The 24,966-nt window shown below is 37.3% G+C and overlaps 1 protein-coding gene across 1 annotated transcript in view; it reads right to left on the reverse strand.

Annotated features, from left to right (window-relative positions):
• The window catches only part of LOC135779088 (ladderlectin-like), a 95,809-nt gene that overhangs the window by 55,106 nt on the left and 15,737 nt on the right, over positions 1-24,966 (reverse strand). The window contains exon 4 of the mRNA XM_073813689.1: positions 139-227. Within this exon, the coding sequence (XP_073669790.1) occupies positions 139-227 (89 nt within the window). The remainder of the gene's footprint in view (positions 1-138; positions 228-24,966) is intronic.

A 24,966-nucleotide genomic window follows, 5' to 3' on the forward strand; every position in this document is an offset into this window, starting at 1 on the left:
ATCAACAGATTGACAGTTTTTCTAAAGAGAGAGAGAGAGATTATTTTATTGCAAATATAAAATCTAATCTCTTTAGTTTAAATCATGACAGGACATTGAGTATCCTTGAACAATAACTGAATAACTGAATAACAGTACCTCAGCTGTGACCCAGTTAACTGATTGAGGGAAGAATTTGTAGCATTTCACACCAAAAGGTGTCCATCCAAATGGGCAGTCTTCATCAGCTATACAGTGAATAAAATATCAGTAATATAAAGTCACTACCAGTTTTATGTTTTTGTGTACTGTACGGGCTTTAAATTTTGCTACTGTTAACCTTTTAAAGTTACACTTCTTCAAAGTTTTATGGGAACATTTAATGTTAGTTTATGGGAATTTTATCTGGTATATGGGTTGTAGAGCTTGGTAAATCTTGTAAATGTCTTGGTTACCTGGTGCACTTTCAACAGAAAAGACCAAGAAAATAAGCACAAGAGCTCTCATGATTGCCATTATGAATCTGAAAATGAATTAACAAAAAAAGTGACACATCTGCACTCATATAAATATTGCTTGAAGTTAATTTTATAAAAACTCACCTTTTTGTCAAGTCTTCACTTTCAGAACTTCAGTGTAGATTGTGTGATGGTCAATGAGGAGTCCTATCTTTTATACTTTACTTCACAGGGAGTGACTCAATAACAAGGTGTTTGAGAAAAGAAAAGTAAATCTCAATATTATGAACATGTACTTGTTTGTACTTTGATGAAATGTGATGGTTATCAAAATAAACATCCTGGTCTGACGCATGAACACTTTTCTATTTGATCGTTTATGAAATTTTTTATTTGAATTGTGTAACGCTGTCTTTACATTAGAGATTACATTACATTAGCATTCAAGTAAGAATTGCAGTCTGCTTAATCTACACTGTAAAAAGAGAATTGTTGGTTAAACTCAAAGTTAGTAACTTGGGTGCCTTAAAATTTTGAGTTCATTCATCCTAAAAAAATTTTTAGTTGACTCAAAAAGAGAAATTGTGTAAAAGTATATCAACTAATATTTTCAAGTTTAATTCTAATAAAACATATGAGCAGAGGTGTAAAGTACTTGATTAATTTTACTTGATTACTGTACTTAAGTATTATTTTTGGGGATTTTTACTTTACTTGAGTACAATTTAAAATCAGTACTTTTACTTTTACTTAATTACATTTTTTAAGAAAAAAAGTACTTTTTACTCCTTACAATTTTATTTACAGTCAAAAAGTACTTATTTTTTAGAGATCACTTTATTCTATTTTCCCTTACTCTTACCAAACCAATTGAATTGTGCTGATGGCCAGTTTAATTTAAATGTTATTTATTTTCCTTGGCCAAGATACAGCGTGCCACTTCCTGAAATTCATACCGTCGTAGCTCAGGCACCTTAAGTCCGGGGTATTCGCCCTTCGGGTCCCTTATCCTACCCGAGAGGGCCTTTTCAACGAGCCAACCCCCGACTCTCTAACCCTTTCTGTGGCCGACGGTCTCCTGAATTTCAAACGTCCGTGGCTCGGTCGCTTTAAAGGACAAGTTCGGTATTTTAGACTTAAAGCCCTGTTTTCAGATTGTTTATGGTGAAATAGAATGGTTTTGACTGAAATTTCGACATTTTCGGCTGCCCTGAGAATTTTCGCGTGTTTGTGTTTCAGCTCAGACCTCTACAATGGGTTTAATGGTGCACTGGAACAATCCTTCCTAAAATGCATTAAACTTTCGTTTACAAAGACGTGAAACTCACCGAGTGGTCAGGGGTGTTCACTGGTATGCTCACACAAAAATAGCTCCAAAAGACGCATTCCAACAGGTTTTATCGTAGTTTTACCAACTCCATTGACATGTATTAGATGTGCTGTGAGGTACGGTATTACTCCGCGCCGGGAACTTTGTTTCTATTCTTGCAATTGGCAAAGGCGGATTAGCGCCACCACCTGGGCTGGAGTGTTTATTATTCAAGCTCTAAGCGGAAGAATGTACGGGTGTGAGGGGTTTGGGAAAATAGGTCCACAAGTTAACAACGAATGCTAAAACAGCTGTTGGGAAGCATCTTTTGCAGCGTTTTTTGTGTGAGCATATCAGTGAACACCCCTGACCACTCGGTGAGTTTCACGTCTTTGTAAACGAAAGTTTAATGCATTTTAGGAAGGATTGTTCCAGTGCACCATTAAACCCATTGTAGAGGTCTGAGCTGAAACACAAACACGCGAAAATTCTCAGGGCAGCCGAAAATGTCGAAATTTCAGTCAAAATCATTCTATTTCACCATAAACAATCTGAAAACAGGGCTTTAAGTCTAAAATACCGAACTTGTCCTTTAAGTCCTAGGCATTCGCCCTTGGCGTCCCTTATCCTACCTGAGAGGGCCTTTCCAACGAGCCAACCCTGACGCTCTAACCCTTTCCCCGGCTGAGATACAGCGGTCATTCCCCTGATTTTCCCATGACCGTAGCTTGGATGCATTTGGGTCGCTTATACCCGAGGGGACTAAAGGTGCCCGAGCTACAGCCGTGGAAAAAATCGGGGAAAGGACCACCGTATCTTGGCCGGGGAAAGGGCTAGAGACTCGTGGGTGGCTTGTTGGAAAGGCCCTCTTGAGTAGGATGAGGGACCCGAAGGGCGAACGCCATGGACTTAAGGTGCCTGAGCTAAGGCCAAGGAAAAATCCGGGAAGGGTTGACCATATCTCGGCCCGAGAAAGGGCTAGAGACTCGCGAGTGGGCTCGTCGGATGAAGATTTTTTTGCTTCTTTGAAACCGACAACACATTAGGCCAGCAAAGAGTTGGATGGATATCTGGCCTGAGTTTCAGACACCAGGAAGTCTCTGCTCATGTTCCCTGCTATTTGCAGCCTCTCTATCAAGACTAAGACCTTGTTCACGCTGTCAGTCCAAATCTGATTTTGTTGCATGTCTGACTGGACAGACTCACTGTCCACATTGTGTATCACAACTGTTTAGATCCGATCTGTGCGTCCTGTAGGGTTTTGCCATTTTCTGGATTATCTGCCCTGTTTCTATGGCAATGACGTCACACTGGCACAACAATCGTGTTTACATTTTACGTGACGCAACAGCATGACGTAACCGAAAAGCTAAAAAAATACGATCAGAGCGGTCAGACTTAAATGTATTTCTGGAAATGTGATTTTAAAAGTATTTCAAACCACCTCTGGATATAGCTTTGAACAGAAAAGAAAAAAACAGATTTCATGTGGTTTTTAGCTGTTCACACGTTCTAAATGTGATTGGGTTCCAATCGAATATGCACCAAAATCAGATTTGGACTGGCAGTGTGAAGAAGGTCTAATACAACTCTTTCTGCACTGGCTGTCTGTGAGAGGCTTGATACTCAATTTTGAAAATCAGCTTCTGCTTTAGTTAAATTTGAGGTTTCACAACTTTGAGTAGCATGTTGCATACTGAAATTAGGTCGTTTTATAGTTTGATAGTGAAATACAATTAAATACAAACAATTGTAAAGCAGGATAAAACCCTGTATGTGGTGCATTCACTTCATGTTTTTAGAGATTAAAAGTTTAAAGGCGTTCTAAGTGAATCTGCAAGACGTTAGTTTTTGTTGACGTTTGAATTGTTTTCAAACAGACGGAGCGTAGCTAACTCCTCCCCCTCCCTTCCGTGCTTACATGAACGCGCCCAACCCCCACACCCAAATCCTTTTTGTCATTTATTGGCTGGAACCCTTTGTTTTGTTTTGTGGTGCTAGGTTTGGCCACTATGTTGATATTGCCGTTTGTGAAGCCTGGGCTGTCTACAGAGATCGCGTTTTTTTACAGTTTGATCAGCGGACAGGCAGCAAGCAGATAGTGAGGAGATGTTTGCTGTATGTAACAAAAAATGTTTTATGGTCTAAAACGCGTGAATTCGCTTAGAGCACCTTTAAACAAGAATCTCTAGTTTAAATTTTTCCTGTTACTTTTACTTTTTTAATACTCAAGCACAATTTGAATGTGGTACTTTTTTACTTTTACCCAAGTATGATTCTGGCCAGATACTTTTACTTTTAATTGAGTAAAATTTACACTCAGTACTTGTACTTTCACTTGAGTAACATTTTTGAGTACTTTTTACACCTCTGCATATGAGCTTACTTTTTTAAGTTGAACCAACTTTTGTATAGTGTACAGACAGACAGACCTTTTTCCTAAAAAGTGTTTGCATGTTGTTGTTTTTTTTTTCTTTCAAAAAACGAAATACCAATTGGTTGGATGTGTTATTTAATGCAATAACATTTATAATTTCTAACTGTATGTGTTGCCAGTGTGTAACCAGTGAACCTTCTGTAGAAATTACAGCAACTAGCTGCCAGTAACTTACTGTAGATTTTACATTTATGTTATTTACTGGCAACAGTTTGTTCAAAGTTAAATGAACATGAAACATTTTCAGTCTTTATCTTCTACAGTAAGTTACTGGCAACCAACTGCACTCTTAAAACGGATGTGTTAAAAACAACACATTTCTGGGACAACACAGTAAATGCGTTGTCCCGGAATGCACCCATCTCTGTGTTATTTTTGAAACCTTTAACTAAAAATCAACACAAAATTACACATAATGTGTTAAAATTAAAAAAAGCTTAAAACAAAAAGATGTGTAAAAATGAACACATCCTTTTTAAGAGTGTGCATAATGCATAATTACAGCTAATTTTTTACAGTGTATTAAAAAAAAACTCAGATAGTCAATGTTTAGAAGTGATTAAATCAATAGGATCATGTGAGCATGTGGTCTATTTGCTAGTGAAAAGGATGTATGTTTTAGGTAAGAACATATCTACATAAATCAGTTAATGTGTACTTTTATGAAAAGTAAACTTTCACTGTGCTAGCCTGTAGATATTGATATTCTGCATGCAGGGACGGACTGGGGCAAAAAACAGCCCTGGACTTTCTCCCAAATAGGCCCATCATCCAGCCATTTGCCCCTAGCCGTGCGCAACAGACACAAGGATATCCTGATACTATGCCACAATACTATCAGTTATTTAATATTTTGTCAATATCATATTACACTTTGATGTATAAGAAGGCTGTGAAATAATGAAAATGGCTTGGCCCTTTTTATTTAGTCTGTAAATAGGGTGGCCATTCGTGCCAGTTCCGCCGGACACGTCCCGAACATGTTTTCGGGTTCGTTCTCCAGAAGTTGCCCGTATACGTCATCAAGGTTCTCACATTTCAGTTTTAATACATTAGAAAATTAAGATTTATTTCTTACAATCATTGTAGTTTAATTCTTACCTTGAAATGTAACGGTTGCTTTTCTGAAATTAAACCTGAAATATTAAACCTTGATGACGTATGCGGTCGACCAACGCGACTTCCGGAGAACGAACCCGAAAACATGTTCGGGATGTATCTGGCGGAACTGGCACGAATCGAGGATGCATCAGAGGAGAGCCATTTCTCAATACCAAGTACGCCAAACTCGGACTTGTGTCCTTCGTAGTTCAAACTTGCAAGTTCAGACTCGGAAGATGGAACTCCTGACGCGAAACGCATTCTGGGAAACTTCGCTGTCATAAGTCCACACAAGTCTCCTCTGATGCATCCTCGATAAAATTGGAGGATCAAGAACACATCTGGGGATTTTATGTGAACTTGGGCTTGATGCGCACTTTGATTTGGAACAGTACTTGGTCTGCGACTGATGACATTTCACAAGTCCACAAGAACACAAGTACAGACAAGAACACATTTTGAGAAACGGCCGAGACTTGTGTGGACTTATGACAGCGAAGTTTCCCAGAATGCATTTCGCGTCAAGAGTTCGTTCTTCCGAGTCTGAACTTGCAAGTTCGAACTACGAAGGACACAAGTCCGAGTTTGGCGTACTTGGTATTGAGAAACGGCTTCTGTCTGTCCTTCATCATGCTCAGGCTCGCGAATTCCGGGAATCCGTGGACCAATCACGGCTAGTAGCTAGTAGGCCGACTCTTCTTCCTTGTTTTTTTTACATTTAGCAGCATATAAGTGATCGTATTAGTGCCCCTGCTGTTGGCTGTTCATATTGCATTATTAGACTTTTTTTGCCGACGGCCGGGCGACGGCCCTCCTTTGAACGGCCGTTCTGGACTTTTCCAGAACGCACAGATTGCCAATCCGTCTCTGTCTGCATGAGAAATTATCATCTGAGCATGTGGTCTACATTGTACAGGGGTTTTCAAACCTGTCCTGGAGGACCACTAGTACTGCACATTTTGCATGTTTCCCTTCTGTGACACACATCATTCAGTTACCTTACACACCCGGCCCAGGTCTTGCAGTCTCTACTAATTGAGACAATCATTATCATGTCACAAATATTGTTTATAATGCTAAAATTTACAGTAGAATTTTCCTTTGCATTGATCAAAATATTTTTGTTTTAAGAAGGTCTAATCTGGCAAAATAATTTCTGTTTACTTAAATGTAGAAGAAATTGGTCATTTTTAAAATGTATACAAATTAAGCAGCGAATGCACCCTTGATAAAAAAAAATACTTTTCTAGAGAAATATTTAGAAATACAGCTGAGAATAAAATTGACTTCACACGCTGTAATACAGATCGTCAATAACATTCTGTTTTGCACAGATGCTGTATTGACGTCTACCTCATGTGTCTGATCCTGACCTCACACATCTTGATATCTGTTGGGATTAATTCCAGAACAGTAAATCATGATAAGTGTATTTATTTATAGTTAGAGTAAATATAACTTCTAATTACACTCATGGCCAAAGGTGTTGGCACTCTTGGTAAATATGAGCAAAGAAAGCTATAAAAAAATAATCTATGATGTTTCTTCTTTAAAGCTTTAATTCAAAAAATACAAAAATATGATGTTTCTTTGAAGTAAAACAATTGAAAGTGTAGGTGTGTGTGTGTGTGGGGGGGTACATTATGAAATTTTGAAGTTTTTTTCAAATAGACACTGACACATTTATCGGCACCCCTTTATTTAATCCCTGTTCCACCTTCATTTGCAAAGATAACAGCTCAGAGAATTCAAGGAAGGAGATCTCAGATTATACCACCATACAGAGTTTATCCAGACCCTTCATAAACTCTTAAGAAAAATGGTTCTTTATAGTATCAAATAATGGTTCTTCAGCTTGTAACAATAGCAGCACCCTTTTTGGTGATATAGAACCCTTTTTATTTTGATGGTTTTATATAGAACCCAGTTCTACATAGAACCACAGTGGTGCTATAAAGAACCTTTAATTTACCAGCTATTAGAAGGATTGTTTTTGTTAATTATTTTTATTTTCAGCACTTTTTAACAGGTTTAACAGTTTAAAAACAGAACTGCATGACATCAAAAAAATACTTTTATTTCACTTTTTCATCACATGAGCTGTCATACAAAAAATACTGTAAATATGGGCAGAGGTGTAAAGTACTTGATTAATTTTACTTGATTACTGTACTTAAGTATTATTTTTGGGGATTTTTACTTTACTTGAGGACAATTTAAAATCAGTACTTTTACTTTTACTTAATTACATTTTTTAAGAAAAAAAGTAATTTTTACTCCTTACAATTTTATTTACAGTCAAAAAGTACTTATTTTTTAGAGATCACTTTATTCTATTTTCCCTTACTCTTACCAAACCAATTGAATTGTGCTGATGGCCAGTTTAATTTAAATGTTATTTATTTTCCTTGGCCAAGATACAGCGTGCCACTTCCTGAAATTCATACCGTCGTAGCTCAGGCACCTTAAGTCCGGGGTATTCGCCCTTCGGGTCCCTTATCCTACCCGAGAGGGCCTTTTCAACGAGCCAACCCCCGACTCTCTAACCCTTTCTGTGGCCGATGGTCTCCTGAATTTCAAACGTCCGTGGCTCGGTCGCTTTAAAGGACAAGTTCGGTATTTTAGACTTAAAGCCCTGTTTTCAGATTGTTTATGGTGAAATAGAATGGTTTTGACTGAAATTTCGACATTTTCGGCTGCCCTGAGAATTTTCGCGTGTTTGTGTTTCAGCTCAGACCTCTACAATGGGTTTAATGGTGCACTGGAACAATCCTTCCTAAAATGCATTAAACTTTCGTTTACAAAGACGTGAAACTCACCGAGTGGTCAGGGGTGTTCACTGGTATGCTCACACAAAAATCGCTCCAAAAGACGCATTCCAACAGGTTTTATCGTAGTTTTTACCAACTCCATTGACATGTATTAGATGTGCTGGGAGGTACGGTATTACTCCGCGCCGGGAACTTTGTTTCTATTCTTGCAATTGGCAAAGGCGGATTAGCGCCACCACCTGGGCTGGAGTGTTTATTATTCAAGCTCTAAGCGGAAGAATGTACGGGTGTGAGGCGTTTGGGAAAATAGGTCCACAAGTTAACAACGAATGCTAAAACAGCTGTTGGAAAGCATCTTTTGCAGCGATTTTTGTGTGAGCATATCAGTGAACACCCCTGACCACTCGGTGAGTTTCACGTCTTTGTAAACGAAAGTTTAATGCATTTTAGGAAGGATTGTTCCAGTGCACCATTAAACCCATTGTAGAGGTCTGAGCTGAAACACAAACACGCGAAAATTCTCAGGGCAGCCGAAAATGTCGAAATTTCAGTCAAAACCATTCTATTTCACCATAAACAATCTGAAAACAGGGCTTTAAGTCTAAAATCCCGAACTTGTCCTTTAAGTCCTAGGCATTCGCCCTTGGCGTCCCTTATCCAACCTGAGAGGGCCTTTCCAACGAGCCAACCCTGACGCTCTAACCCTTTCCCCGGCTGAGATACAGCGGTCATTCCCCTGATTTTCCCATGACCGTAGCTTGGATGCCTTTGGGTCGCTTATACCCGAGGGGACTAAAGGTGCCCGAGCTACAGCCGTGGAAAAAATCGGGGAAAGGACCACCGTATCTCGGCCGGGGAAAGGGCTAGAGACTCGTGGGTGGCTTGTTGGAAAGGCCCTCTTGAGTAGGATGAGGGACCCGAAGGGCGAACGCCCTGGACTTAAGGTGCCTGAGCTAAGGCCAAGGAAAAATCCGGGAAGGGTTGACCATATCTCGGCCCGAGAAAGGGCTAGAGACTTGCGAGTGGGCTCGTCGGATGAAGATTTTTTTGCTTCTTTGAAACCGACAACACATTAAGCCAGCAAAGAGTTGGATGGATATCTGGCCTGAGTTTCAGACACCAGGAAGTCTCTGCTCACGTTCCCTGCTATTTGCAGCCTCTCTATCAAGACTAAGACCTTGTTCACGCTGTCAGTCCAAATCTGATTTTGTTGCATGTCTGACTGGACAGACTCACTGTCCACATTGTGTATCACAACTGTTTAGATCCGATCTGTGCGTCCTGTAGGGTTTTGCCATTTTCTGGATTATCATATTATATTATATGTTTCTATGGCAATGGCGTCACACTGGCACAACAATCGTGTTTACATTTTACGTGACGCAACAGCATGACGTAACCGAAAAGCTAAAAAAATACGATCAGAGCGGTCAGACTTAAATGTATTTCTGGAAATGTGATTTTAAAAGTATTTCAAACCACCTCTGGATATAGCTTGAAACAGAAAAGAAAAAAACAGATTTCATGTGGTTTTTAGCCATTCACACGTTCTAAATGTGATTGGGTTCCAATCGAATATGCACCAAAATCAGATTTGGACTGGCAGTGTGAAGAAGGTCTAATACAACTCTTTCTGCACTGGCTGTCTGTGAGAGGCTTGATACTCAATTTTGAAAATCAGCTTCTGCTTTAGTTAAATTCGAGGTTTCACAACTTTGAGTAGCATGTTGCATACTGAAATTAGGTCGTTTTATAGTTTGATAGTGAAATACAATTAAATACAAACAATTGTAAAGCAGGATAAAACCCTGTATGTGGTGCATTCACTTCATGTTTTTAGAGATTAAAAGTTTAAAGGCGTTCTAAGCGAATCTGCAAGACGTTAGTTTTTGTTGACGTTTGAATTGTTTTCAAACAGACGGAGCGTAGCTAACTCCTCCCCCTCCCTTCCGTGCTTACATGAACGGGCCCAACCCCCACACCCAAATCCTTTTTGTCGTTTATTGGCTGGAACCCTTTGTTTTGTTTTGTGGTGCTAGGTTTGGCCACTATGTTGATATTGCCGTTTGTGAAGCCTGGGCTGTCTACAGAGATCGCGTTTTTTTACAGTTTGATCAGCGGACAGGCAGCAAGCAGATAGTGAGGAGATGTTTGCTGTATGTAACAAAAATGTTTTATGGTCTAAAACGCGTGAATTCGCTTAGAGCGCCTTTAAACAAGAATCTCTAGTTTAAATTTTTCCTGTTATTTTTACTTTTTTAATACTCAAGTACAATTTTAATGTGGTACTTTTTACTTTTACTCAAGTATGATTCTGGCCAGATACTTTTACTTTTAATTGAGTAAAATTTACACTCAGTACTTGTACTTTCACTTGAGTAACATTTTTGAGTACTTTTTACACCTCTGAATATGGGTATTAAAATCACATTGTTAAAATAAAAATGTACATCAAAATAAATATATCAATTAGGCTATTATGCAAATATAACAAATCACTACTCAGATGAGATATTGATGTTAAATAACTGCTTCAATATTAAATAAACAATAACATTTGGCAAAGACAATCATTCTAAACAGACAACAATTAAATAAAATCATTAAAATCATGACATATGCCACATCAAAACATGCAAATGATAATAAATACTGAATATTAACATATTATGACATTATATTCAGATGTAAACACTTTAGCACAAACAGATAGACGACACAGAATACAAATGAATGGGATGTTAATTACTAACTGTAAAAATAAAAGTCAATAGTATTGTGTCAATGTTTATAGAAGCTAGCAAAAAAAGTCAATATTATGAATCATTCTACAATACATACACTCACTTAAAGGATTATTAGGAACACCACTAATACTGTGTTTGACCCCATTTCGCCTTCAGAAATGCCTTAATTCTATGTGGCATTGATTCAACAAGGTGCTGAAAGCATTCTTTAGAAATGTTGGTCCATATTGATAGGATAGCATCTTGCAGTTGATGGAGATTTGTGGGATGCACATCCATGGCATGAAGCTCCCGTTCCACCACATCCCAAAGAAACTCTATTGTGTTGAGATCTGGTGACTATGGGGGCCATTTTAGTACAGTGAACTCATTGTTATGTTCAAGAAACCAATTTGAAATGATTTGATCTTTGTGACATGGTGCATTATATTGCTGGAAGTAGCCATCAGATGATGTGTACATGGTGGTCATAAAGGGAAGGACACAATGCTCAGGTAGGCCGTGGCATTTAAACGATACCCAATAAGGGAACACATCCCCCACACCATTACACCCTCACCACCAGCCTGCACAGTGGTAACAAGGCATGATGGATCCATGTTCTCATTCCGTTTACGCCAAATTCTGACTCTACCATCTGAATGTCTCAACAGAAATCGAGACTCATCAGACCAGGCAACATTTTTCCAGTCTTAAACCGTCCAATTTTGGTGAGCTCGTGCAAATTGTAGCCTTTAATATGATTCTGGTCAAGCTACCTCTTTTGTCAGTAAATTAGATGAATGCTTGGTGAAAGATTTATTCATAAATTTCCATGAGGTCTCTCTTATCCATTAATGTATCACTGAATTCACATAAACCACTGTTATCAAGCCAAAGGCCAACCTGCAGCTATCAACTTTTCAAAGCTTCACTCATGATCCACCTACAAGAGATAATAATAAGTAATTCTGCGTTTATGTGTAAATGTGCCACAAGAACAGTCTCAAAAAGTTTAAACAGTAAATAATTATTTACATATCAAGCGGTCATACGCACTGCCTTCACTCCCAGCATAAGTAAGATTAACTCACATACGAAAACTCTGAAATATCTTAAAAAAAAAACTTAAACACATCTACAATAAAGTAGAATGAGAACACACAAAACTTTAATTTTCAAAATGTTTTTAATAGTAAATGATGATTATTTTATTTTTTACCTGTTTGTGTTGATAGTCTGCAGGCGATTCCGCAGAACTGATGATTCCGACCCAGTCTCACAAAATTATGTACCAATAGTCACGTATTTTTTTAATTCTTTTTTCGTGACACTCTCACGAATTTCAGCGTTTTTTTGTGATCATATCACAAATTTCTGTTTATGTGTGCACATGTTGGTTACTCAACTGCTTTTTCCTATTTTCAAACCATTGTCGCTTCGGTTTAGGGTTAGATTTGGTGTTTGCATTAGGATGTCACTTTAAGTATTGGTTTATACAAAAAAAAATTCAGATATACTATATTTTAAAACATTGTCACCTGGCCTTAGGGTAAGAGTTGGGTTTGGGTAAGAATGTCATTTTATGTAAATCTAACCCTAAACCGAAGCACATCTGAAAGCTGATAGGCTGCCCATCTGAAGTGGAAGCCTGTGGATGGTCAGTGGGATTAAAAACAATCACCTCTTTTTTAACTTCATTTAAAGTTAAAATGTTTTGAGCGAGCCAGATTTTCATCTCGTCCAGACACTTTAGTAGCGTTTTAAGAGCTGACAAGTCATTTTTCTTACTTGGGAGATAAATCTGGGTATCATCGGCATAAAGGTGAAAGCGCACCCCATGCCTTCTCAAAATTGAGCCCAGAGGGATCATGTACAAGGAAAAAGTATTGGCGCTAAAATCGACCCTTGAGGGAGGCCACATGAAAGAGGGGCAACAGATGAGGAAAAGTTATCTAATTTAATAATGTTCTATCGGTTAAAAATGACAAACCATTTAAGGACCACACCTTTAAGACCCACGTCGGACTCTAAAAGTAACAAAGTAGAGTGGTCCATGGTGTCAAAAGCTGCAGAGAGGTCTAAGAGAACCAGGACCACAGAATCACCAGAGTCGGAAGCTAAAAAATTGTCATTTAAACCTCTAAGGTGGTGGCTTAATGGGGCCAGCGATAGAGCAAATAGTCTCAAATTAGAAATTTTAGGAGTAAAATGTTTTAAGAAGCTGTAATATAGAGCATCAGGGGCAGCATGAGCATTGATCATTGGAGGGTTAACAACAGAGTTTATAACATTAAAAGAATAGATTTTTTTTGTCTTACTGCCCCCCAAGCATTTTCTAATTGCCCATTTATGAGTTGTGTATGTTTGTGATGCAGTGATTGTGAAGCCCAAGACAAATTTCCCCTTTGGGGACAACAATAAAGTATATATATATATATATATATATATATATATATATATATATGTCACCCCCAGGGGCTGGCTATGTTTGACTGAAGCCACGCCCCTTCTCAACTTCCACCTCGAGGAGGTCCCCAAAGCCAACCCAATGACCAGACAAACACGAGAACAGGTAAGTAAAATATAAAACAATCTTTATTGAATTTAAATATTTAAAAGGACTGGGGAAATGGGAAAAGGGGAAATTAAAACTAATGAGTCTCTGGCTCCTCCCTCCAGGGAGACTGCAGCCACGGGCAGGCAGGGACAAGGGCAACGGGGGTACAGACCACCGTAAGCCCTCCTTCTTCCTTCCTGGAGGCAGAGTACAACACAGTGTGGCTGGTAAGTGGACTTCACTATCTGCGTACCTTTCTCTGTTCGGCAGGGGGTCTTCGCCCCGCGTGCCTTCACGTTTCTCCGTCGTACGTTCACGCTCTTGCTCCTTGTTCTCCACAGGTGGCCGCTGGGACACAAAAGCACTGTTAACTGGGACTTCGATTACTTCTCACCGGTTCTGCTGTTTACAGCTCTCTTGGTAGGTATAACTTTCCACAGTCTGTTCTCCTAATGTTCACTCTCGTCCTCCTTTTTCTCCACAGGTGGCCGCTGGGACACAAAAGCACCGTTAACTTGGACTTCAAATACCTCTCACCGGCTCTGCTGTTTACAGCTCTTGGTAGGTATAACTTTCCACAGTCTGTTCTCCTAATGTTCACGCTCGTTCTCCTTTTGCTCCACAGGTGACCGCTGGGACACAAAACACTGTTACTTGAATTTTGGATGCTTCTCACCTGGTCTGCCGTTTACAGCTCTTGGTAGGTATAGCTTCCTCCGCAGGTCCAGCAGAGGGGCGGAAAGGACACACCGCCTCACCGGGTCGAGCGCTGCCCTATCCTCACTACCCGTAGGGCGATCGAATCCTGGACAGGGGCGCCCCTTTGTAGAGACCACGGGGCGGCGGAACTCTTTCGCCTCCGACTCTGCGACAGGGGCAGATACAGGTAAGTTTCCAATACAAATATTCCAATGTTGTACTCACATTCGCTGACAGCTCTTAATCTGCGTCACTGCACGCTCCAAACAACACACTGCGTATAATAGCTGGTAATTTCTGGGTCGTTAGCCCCTCTGTCCCTTGCTCCGTGAAAATGGATGATGCGGGGTTTCGTCTGACAAGACACACAGCAACCCACAGCAAATACACAGCACCACTTCAACGTGAAAAGTTTACTAATTACAAAGACTCACTCACCACACTATCGGTGTACACAACAAAGGACGCCCTGCGTCCTCCACTTCGCTTGGGCTGGATGAGGGCGATGGCAATGCGACCTGAATGGCAGTTCGTTGCTGTGGTTGTTTGGATGGACGCTCCTGCAGCTCACCCACCACGCTGTTTCAGGGGTAGGGCCGCCCTCCTTCTCCTGGAGGTATCCAACAATTGCACAGGCTAATTTTTACAAGTTGCTCAACACCAGAGTTAATACTCACAGCGGTTTGCCTTCGTTTACGTTGCAACACAAAGTCGGTTTCCTTCCTGCTTTACTCCTTTAAATGGGCCACTTAGACCAAGGTTTCTTCTACCCGTAGGATTTTCTTTCAACTCCAGCGTTTCCACCGCAGACTACAACGAGAGGGAGAGAGAGGGAAAAATGTAGACAGCCACCAATGTCTATCAACGAGCACAGCTCCGTTCCTCAGCACACACTAACTCCAAAGCACACGGGGTGCTCCTTTAAGAGATCCACAGCTCACCTTCCTTTCGCCTCTTGTGGCTCCGTCCTCTTTTCGCGCGCTTCCTAGCGCAGCCCGGATCAACAGAGCCTTCGGGCTCTTCAAAAGGTGCGTGTCTCCTTCCTGCCTTTCGTGTCCATCGCTCCTTTTTCTGTGTTCCTGCAGAGCTATTTAAGTGCTTCATTCCCCCACAGCCTCCAATCACACTTTACTTAATTAATTCATTTCACCTGTAGCGAATTTGGCTTCGTTTGTTGCTATAGAGAACCAGGAAGTAAACTGGTGCATAAAAAAAATCTGCCCGGGCGGAACCTCTCCTCTCCATTTTTGGTTCCGCCCTAAGTCACCTTGTGACATATATATATATATATATATATATATATATATATATATATGTCACAAGTGTGACATATATATATATATGTCATATATATATATGTCACATATATATATATACACACTCTGATTGGCTGATACATGTGGTGTACTGATAATACAACACAGCAAGTCTCATTATGTACTCTATACCATTAGCAAGTATTGAACTGTGTTCCTGTAGCTTAGTGGTTGAGCATTAGGTTAGCAGTGCAAAAGGTTGTGGGATTGATCCCAGGGAACACACATACAAAATGTATATTGTAATGCACTGTCAAATGTATAATTGTTACTGTACATGAAAGTCCATTTTGTCATGATGTAAATTTTACGTGTATTACGAAGTTTGGGACTAAAGGTAAACATTTTACTGTACTATTAAATGAATGTGTTTTGTGAAAGGTTTGTAGAAACAGACATAATTATAATATTTAAAGAGTCTGAACCTGACATGACATAACAAGAGCTGCATTTGTTCCTCGTTGTTTTTAGTTTAAATGCGCCCTCTACTGTCTGTTACTTGTTAGTGTATTTCACAATGCACCATACCTGACCCAACATTTATTTTAAAAAGTCTGTTACGTTTAAAAAGTTTATTCAATTTTCTTGATATCTTAGAGATCTTAATTTTTAATTATTGTTAGAGTATAAAACCAACAGTCTTCTCTGTCTGACTTCTCCTTTGTCCAGACATTCCAACCATTCCCAACGCTGACGATGACCATAAGTAGGGTTATTGAGTTACTGATGCAATCAGATGTCCACATGGCGGATGATGTCCATAGCCAGATATTCCCCACAAACTCACCAACATACTGCTATCAATTGACTGCATCCCACACTTTGTGACTTGTTCCTAGACTTTCTGACTGGCCGGCCTCAGAAAATAGCCAGCCAGTACCATATCAAACTTGGTACTCCACAGGGTTAGCCCAATACTCTACACACTTTTTACACAAGACTGTGTCACCTTCAACATAAATAACATCATCCTGAAGTCAGCAGATGACACCACAGTGATAGGTCGAATCACTGACTGGGATGAAATGGTTTACAGAAGGAAGGTAGCCAGTCTGTTGACATGGTGTGAGAACAATAACCTAACCATTAACATGGACAAAACAAGGAAATGATAGTGGAAATGAGGAAGAAGAGGGGAACTCATCGGCCACGGTTAATTCAGGAACTTGAAAGGGAGAGGGTGAGCAGCTTTAAATATCTGGCCGTCCACATCAGCAAGGACCTCACCTAGACACTTAACACCACCCAGCTGATTAAAAAAGTGCAACAGCAGCTTTATACAGTATGCCTCATCATTACTTGTTTATGACAAATCAATGCTTTTAAAGAGACATTCCACTTTTTTTGAAAATATGATTCGTACCGTTTTGGAATCCATTCAGCTGATCTCCTGGTCTGGCGCTAGCACTTTTAGCATAGCTTAGCACAATCCATTGAATCTGATTAGACCATTAGCATTGGGCTAAAAAATATCCAAAGAGTTTTAATATTTGTATACATTTATGAACATGATCTTAATATTTTAATGATTTGGGGCATAAAAGAAAAATAGATCATTTTGACTCAAACAAAAACTAAGTATTGTTGGTTTACAATAAACACCAGAGCAATGTGTAACTGTACAAGCAGAATAATATACTTAAAAATATTCATCATAGTTTCTCTGCCGACTGCTCTGCACTAGGTTTGCATTTCCTACAGTGTCTATGATTGTGTCTCTGTAATGTGTTAAGGCTCAAGTTCACTACCAGTAAAAAACCTGACCTTGTGCAACAATGCTTGTTTTTAATGCCCTTAAAGGAATAGTCTACTCATTTTCAATATTAAAATATGTTATTACCTTAATCGAAGTGTAGCAGCGCGCTCCAGCGCTTACGTGCACGCACTAAGATGATAGAGGGATGTATCAACTCTTCTTAGTTAAGGTAATAACATATTTTAATATTGAAAATGAGTAGACTATTCCTTTAACTTTCATATGCTGTATGTACATATAGATACACATAGATACATACATACATACATACATACATACATACATACATACATATATACATATATATATATATATATATATATATATATATATATATATATACATATATATATATACATATATATATATATATATATATATATATATATATATATATACATATATATATATATATATATATACATACATATATATATATATATATACATACATATAATATATATATATACATACATATATATATATATATATATATATATATATATATATATATATATATATATATACATACATATATACATATATATATATATATATATACATACATACATATATACATATATACATATATATATATATATATATATATATATATATATATACATATATACATATATATATATATATATATATATATATACATATATATATATACATACATATATATATATATATATATATATATATATATATATATATATATATATATATATATATATATATATATACATATATACACACACACACACACATATATATATATGAGTAATCAGTGTACTTTGGAAGCAGAATGACTTCATTCATAAGTTCATCATGATCTCAACACGTGCATCTTGTGCCATCTCATAACAGGAGGCTTCTAATCCATCATAATATATATATATATACATACATATAATATATATATATACATACATATATATATATATATATATATATATATATATATATATATATATATATATATATATACATACATATATACATATATATATATATATATATATACATACATACATATATACATATATACATATATATATATATATATATATATATACATATATACATATATATATATATATATATATATATATATACATATATATATACATACATATATATATATATATATATATATATATATATATATATATATATATACATATATACACACACACACACACATATATATATATGAGTAATCAGTGTACTTTGGAAGCAGAATGACTTCATTCATAAGTTCATCATGATCTCAACACGTGCATCTTGTGCCATCTCATAACAGGAGGCTTCTAATCCATCATAATTTTTGTTTTACAGTTTATTTAGCATGATTCTCTTTTTTTCCTATTGTTGATTTGTTTTATAGTATATTTAATTTGATGATGATTTTTTTCTATTGAAATTATTATGTGAAAAAAAAAACAAATAATAGCATGATAACAAGTTTAAACTATAGGACTGTCTAACAAGAATGATCAGATATTAGTGCCATAACATTTCATTAATACAGATATGAAGAAATTGTTTTAGTGTAAAAAAAACCTGTACTTTTTACATGACTAAATTGTGACTCCACAATGCACAAAATTTGCTTTATAAATGCTTTTATTGATTTGAAAAGTTTTCAGAAAGGTTCAGTAATTTTTAATGATAATTTCAGAGATATTTTAACGATTTAGGATAAGATTAAAAAATCTAAGCATGTAGTACAATCATTTTTAAAACATATAGATTTTTTTATGATCTCAGAGGTTTGGCACAAATGTAGCTCACTGTGGTTGAACAGGACTCATCATTCCAGCTACGGTTATCTGTGGGAAAGGATAAATATAAAATCAGTGGCAGGGGCGGATTTTGTGATTTGGGGGCCCAAGGCAAAACCATGTGTGTAGGGGCCCTAACTATGCACCCTTTACTGTATTTATCTATCTCTTTCTCATCGCTATCTCTCTCTTTTTTCCTCGAGGTTACCTAAGTTTCAGCCCCCAATGAGGATGATATTAATATATATACACACACACACACATATATATATATATTATATATATACATATATATATATATATATATATATATATATATATATATATATACAGTATTGTTTGAATACTATGATTGGATTTTATACTAACCACAGTACTACATGGTAAAAAGATGTGTATAACATTTATGTACTTTTTTATTTTACTCTGTGTATTGCATTTCTTTAATATATTTTCATTTAATGCCACATTACATCCACAATATATTTTAAATTAAAATACTTTGTATTCAAATGAACATAATACGATAAAAAGGAAAAATAATATGGTAAAATAATGCTGTCATAGGTGTTAAGAACTCGAGATAAGATGAACAAGGGGTGAAATTTGACTTTATACAGTGGATGGTAAAGCATCGTGTATTGCTTCTGCATTACATTATGTAAATAGTTTTTATATTAATGAACTATACACTTGTCATCTATCAGTTAATGTACACATCTGGTACTTTGACGTTCGCTAGTGAAATAGAGGGCAAAGCCGATGCATGCTACCGTTTTCATATGAGATTTAAATGGGACTAAAGCGATCATGAATTCGTGTGCATATTGGGGAATGAATTACAATCTTAAGTGGCGCTGAGCAGACATTTCGGTGGACTAAAGCTTACCTAAAGGCTACTGTACCTGAGATTACTCGCTAATATTAACTTATATAAACTGTAGAACCTGTATTATTTGCGGCACATACTCGTCGGCACACAATCAGTGTCCGTGGCCGAGAGAGAGAGCTGTGTCTGACGGAAAAGAGGTTGCTGAAAGCAGCACAGACCGTGGTGGTGTTTGTGTGGGGAAAAGTGGAGACTTTGGCTACATCTTTTCTGCTCCATTGGTGTAGCTACGTTTTACTGTTAGTTTATTTCCTTGCAGCTTCGCTCCTTTAATGTATCATACTCGCTGCTGCCTGCAGCTCTGCTCGCTAAACTTGTTGATTTGAGCTTCATGCATATATTATGCGGTAGTGCATGGAATGATCCACTCTAAACTATAATGGGGGGGGATTCATGCAGATGTAATAATAACGTTCAAACCTTTTATGGGAATATACTGAAAAACACAAAAGATGTTTAAATAGAATTCCTAATTAAACAAAATTATGATAGTCTTCTGGGAATCTTGATGATAACCAGGGGCAAAAAGTGGCAGCTCACCAAGTACACCCCTGCGTTTTGGGGCCCCTTGGTAACGCGGGGCCCAAGGCAATTGCTGACCTTTGCCTAATGGGTAAGTCCGCCCCTGATCAGTAGCCTCCTGATCATTACAGGGGTAGTTAAAAAAATCGGTCACACTTTATTTTACGGTATCACTGTTACAGTGTAATTATACATGTAAGTACTAAGTAATAATCATTAACAACATGTACTTACTATAGGGTTGGGGTTAGGATTAGGGTTTGGTTTAGGGTTAGTTGCATGTAATTATGCATAATTAACGGTTATTACTATAATAATTACATGTAACATGTGTAACAAAGACACCGTAAAATAAAGTGTTACCGAAAAATCTTTAGTGAAATATATACAGCGCATTCAGAAAGTATTTAGACCCCTTTCACTCAGTGAAACACAAATCATGTTCAATCAATTTAATTTACCACAGGTGAATAAACAAGATGTAGAAAAATTACAGCAATGATCAAGAGAAATGAGAGACATCTGAGCAAAATTTCAAATGTTGTTGTTGCAAAGGGACAAATACTTAAATGTAAATGTGATATTTCTCTATTTCTGTTTTTTTCTATTTAATACATTTAAAGACATTTCTAAAATTCTGTTCTAATTTTGTCATTTTGTCGTTTGAAAAAAGAAAACTACAATAAAACAACGGAGTGATTTTTAAAGCCTCTTTGTTGGGGAACTTCTTTCTTCCGTCACAGATTTGAAGGCCAGAATGCAGGCCCGGTACTAGGCTTGCTGGACTGGGGGGGCAGTCAGGATTTTTGGGTGGGCAGCCATTTCTCGACTAAAATGATTCATACACTAAAATTATGGATGTTTCAATCCAATATTACTTTGCATGTCTTATAATAAAAAGCAATTTATATGTCATTTTGCACGTTCACATTTTAAAAGTAGATGCAATTAGATTAATGATTTATAATGTTATAATGATTACACTAGTTTGACACATTTAGTCACAGTTAATGAAATCAGGCAAGCAGGTGATATAAATATAAAGCTGTACATATAGCTATATTTTATTAATGTTTACACTGCATGTAATCTATTATTTTACTTATAGATAAATTAAAGCCATTCTTATACCTACCCTACCCAACATGCCTTTATTCTAAATAAACACTTGTTAGGAACTTTATTTCCACTACTCAAACATTTTCTTCATGTAAAATAATGTATTTTCAATGTGATAAGCTGTATTGTCATTAATTCCTGACCCTATCATTGCTGCTGCAGCAACCTCAAATATCACAACAAAGAACAATGCTTTAAATAATATATTGTTGCATCATGTAAGCAATTTGACATGCATGAAAAATTCGTCAAAGGTTATCCTGTTTGCCTATAACAGCACCAGACAAAAGCACAAGCCCTAAAATACTGTAAGTGTGATTTGCGACGAGACCAAAGATAAATCACACTGCTTTGTTTATAACACAGCAAATTAGATATTATAATACAACGCAACATTATAAAATACAACGTTTTACCTTACGATGACCTTGCAGAGTGAAAGCTCCTCTTGAACTTAAAAGTCTGTAGATTTTTGCGTGTGAAGTTTTTCTCAAACGCGAGCTGAATGAGCTGATGAATGACGATGACAAAACCGCTAAAATTTGATTTTAAAACTGCACTGCACGCGATGCTCAGCTGTTACAATACTGTATATTTACTGTATAACCATCTTATATCATTTATATCTACTATATAGTATGCCACAACCAAACTGCATATTCTAATTTTAATAAACAGAACTACGTCTAAAACAAACACATTAAATGCTGCTGGAGACTTGCCATTGGCTGTTGTATTTGCATGAATAAATAATGAGGTGAGTCTAAGAAAGGATAAGGGGCTATTTTGGGCATGTTTTACTATAAAAAAAAGTTTTAATTTAATATGTGTTGGGTTATTATGTTTATTTAATACTAAATTGCATTGTTTTTGATATATATTTTAAAGATGCGTTTTTTTTAGTTACCGTCATAGAGAACAGTAGTACTTTTCATGTGACTTAAATACTGCTGAAAAGACCTCCAAGATTTGAATAAGCTAATCAGACGTTAGTGGGCGGGAGCTTTAAATGCTAGCGCTTGCCTACAGAAGATGTTTTTATGTAAAGAGACTCCGCTATTTGTGACCAGTCACGGAAAGTAGGGACACAAGTCGGATCTGGGCATTTTGAGTTATTCACAGATTCTGAAAGTGCAGTTTCTAAGCTTTCCAACGATGTGTAACACATCGAAATCTGATAAGATTTGGAGAAGTTGTGGCCATTTGAATATAGGAACTCAGAAATACTCAAACCGAGAAAATCGAGACGAAAGGGACTCTTCTTTTCAGCTGGGGGAGACAATAGGGCTCATTTACATCTCATTTAGCTAAGCCATGCCCCCTGTAAAACCCTTTTTGAGATGTTCTAGCATCATATGTAGTATTTTATGACCAAATGACAACCCGCAAAAATAAACATGACTCTTTTACCTTTGTGGGGATCACAAGTCGAATCCAGTCTGTTTCAGATTATCCAATGACCATATTTGTCCACAAATGCGTATAATCCGTGAAATATAGATTGTTTACATCAGATTTCGCATGAATGTCTGGTAATACAATATAATATATAATCTGAAGACTATTTAAATCGTAACATGTAAGGGTATATGAGCTTACACTCCGTTAAACACATGAACCCGCCTTCAAAGTTTGTATTTAAAATAGGGAAGTAGTATAATAGATCATCCAAACAGCGCCGTCGAAAACGTGACATCCTTTAGAGAGGTTACCAATGGCTCGCTCGTTCCTCCATCAGCCAATGACTTCATGGAAAATATTGATAGACAAAACATGTAGCCAATTATATGAAGAATACAACGATATCTGTGTAACTTCTGTGTGTTTGGACTCATGCTGCGCTGCAAGAACTGACATACAGATGACGTCAAAGTACCGCGGTACTTTGACGTCTTCCGACTGCGGCGCCGCATAAAGTCAGTGACGCGGCTGACGTACGATGCGGCTGACTGTTATTTGTTCCGCCCCAGCTTCTTTTATTTTTCTTTTGTTTTGTGCGCCCGAGCTTTACAGTCTGGGGAGACGCAGGCTATAAGTTTGAAAAAAAAAAAAAAAAAAAACTTAGCAAACATATCTGAGGAACAGGGCAGCGCGTCACTACAGTCACGTGACTTCACGCTCGAGCCGGAAGAGAAGACAATGCTGAATAAAGTCGTAATTCTGCTATTTTTGGACCAAACTGTATTTTCGATGCATCAACACAATCTTACTGACCCACTGATGTCACATGGACTACTTTGATGATGTTTTTATTAACTTTCTGGACATGGAAACCATACAAAGATTTTCAATGAAGGGGAAAGCTCTCGGACTAAATCTAACGATAAAACATCTTAAACTGTGTTCCGAAGATGAACGGAGGTCTTCCGAGTTTAGAACGACATAAGGGTGAGTCATTACTTACATTATTTTCATTTTTGGGCGAACTATCCTTATTTAGTAGTCACGCTGTTCCCTTTGGGGGCGGAGGCGAAAACACAAGCTTATACAGTATGTAAATATACACACAGACAATGACGCCCCCCGCTGCACGCTAGAATCTCCGGAAAAACAAGCCTATTTTAACCGCAAAATGTACGCTTTTAAATATACAAAAACTGCTATCTCAAACATGGAGAGGCTTCTTCGTGATCTCAACTAACAGATTCTGCAATAAAACGAAAATCACAAATTTCGAAAAAAAAACTTTGTTTCTCATTTTCTCGAAACTTGTGCTGCCGACTTGAGTCCCTGGTTTCCGTGACGGGTCACATTTTAAGGTTGGCTGGACAGTTTTGGGGGGGCACAAGGAAAATATGGGGGGGAAATGCCCCCCCAGCCCCCCTGTAGACCCGGCCCTGCCAGAATGAGAGGTAACCCTTTCAGCTGTTTGTTTTGAATGTCATAATAACTCAATAGACTGAATAGTCGTTTCATAATATTACAGTTTCTTGGTCACAGTTAATAAAGGTGAGGTAAAAGTTAATAAAACTAATAAGTCATAATTTGTCCCAATGTACAGTGAGCCAGTGTTCTTACCTGCACTTCCAAACTGCGTTTTTGCATCTGTAAGAAAGAAAATAATTGTTTTCACCAAGTGTATTTTAATCGTCCGTGTTTGCATGGTAGTTTTTCCAAAATAAATGCAGCTTGGTTAAATATGTTATGTAATGCAATGAAATTGATAATTTCTTACTGTATGTTGATAATCACCCAACATGCACATGAACACAAATAGTTGTATCATAGACTGTCTGTCAAATATGATTTATGGTACCCTGTCAAGCAAAATTGTAAATTTCAGACATTTTTGTGCACCATTTTTCCGTCATTTTTATGAGGTGTCAATCAGGATTGGCATTCCTTTTTTTTAATCTTTTTTTGCTGTCACTCAGGTTGACTGTCATTTTTTTTTTTTTTTTTTTATAATAGTGTCAATCAAGTTGTTTGGTATTTTTTGGTGTTTATGACAGTGTAAGTCAAAGTTGTCATTTTATGGTCTGTCTCTGCATGTGTGAGAGCTCCCCACAGCCCCCAAATTCCTCACTTTTCAGA

Source organism: Paramisgurnus dabryanus, chromosome 1, assembly GCF_030506205.2.
Source record: "Paramisgurnus dabryanus chromosome 1, PD_genome_1.1, whole genome shotgun sequence".
In the NCBI taxonomy this organism is placed as follows: Eukaryota; Metazoa; Chordata; class Actinopteri; order Cypriniformes; family Cobitidae; genus Paramisgurnus; species Paramisgurnus dabryanus.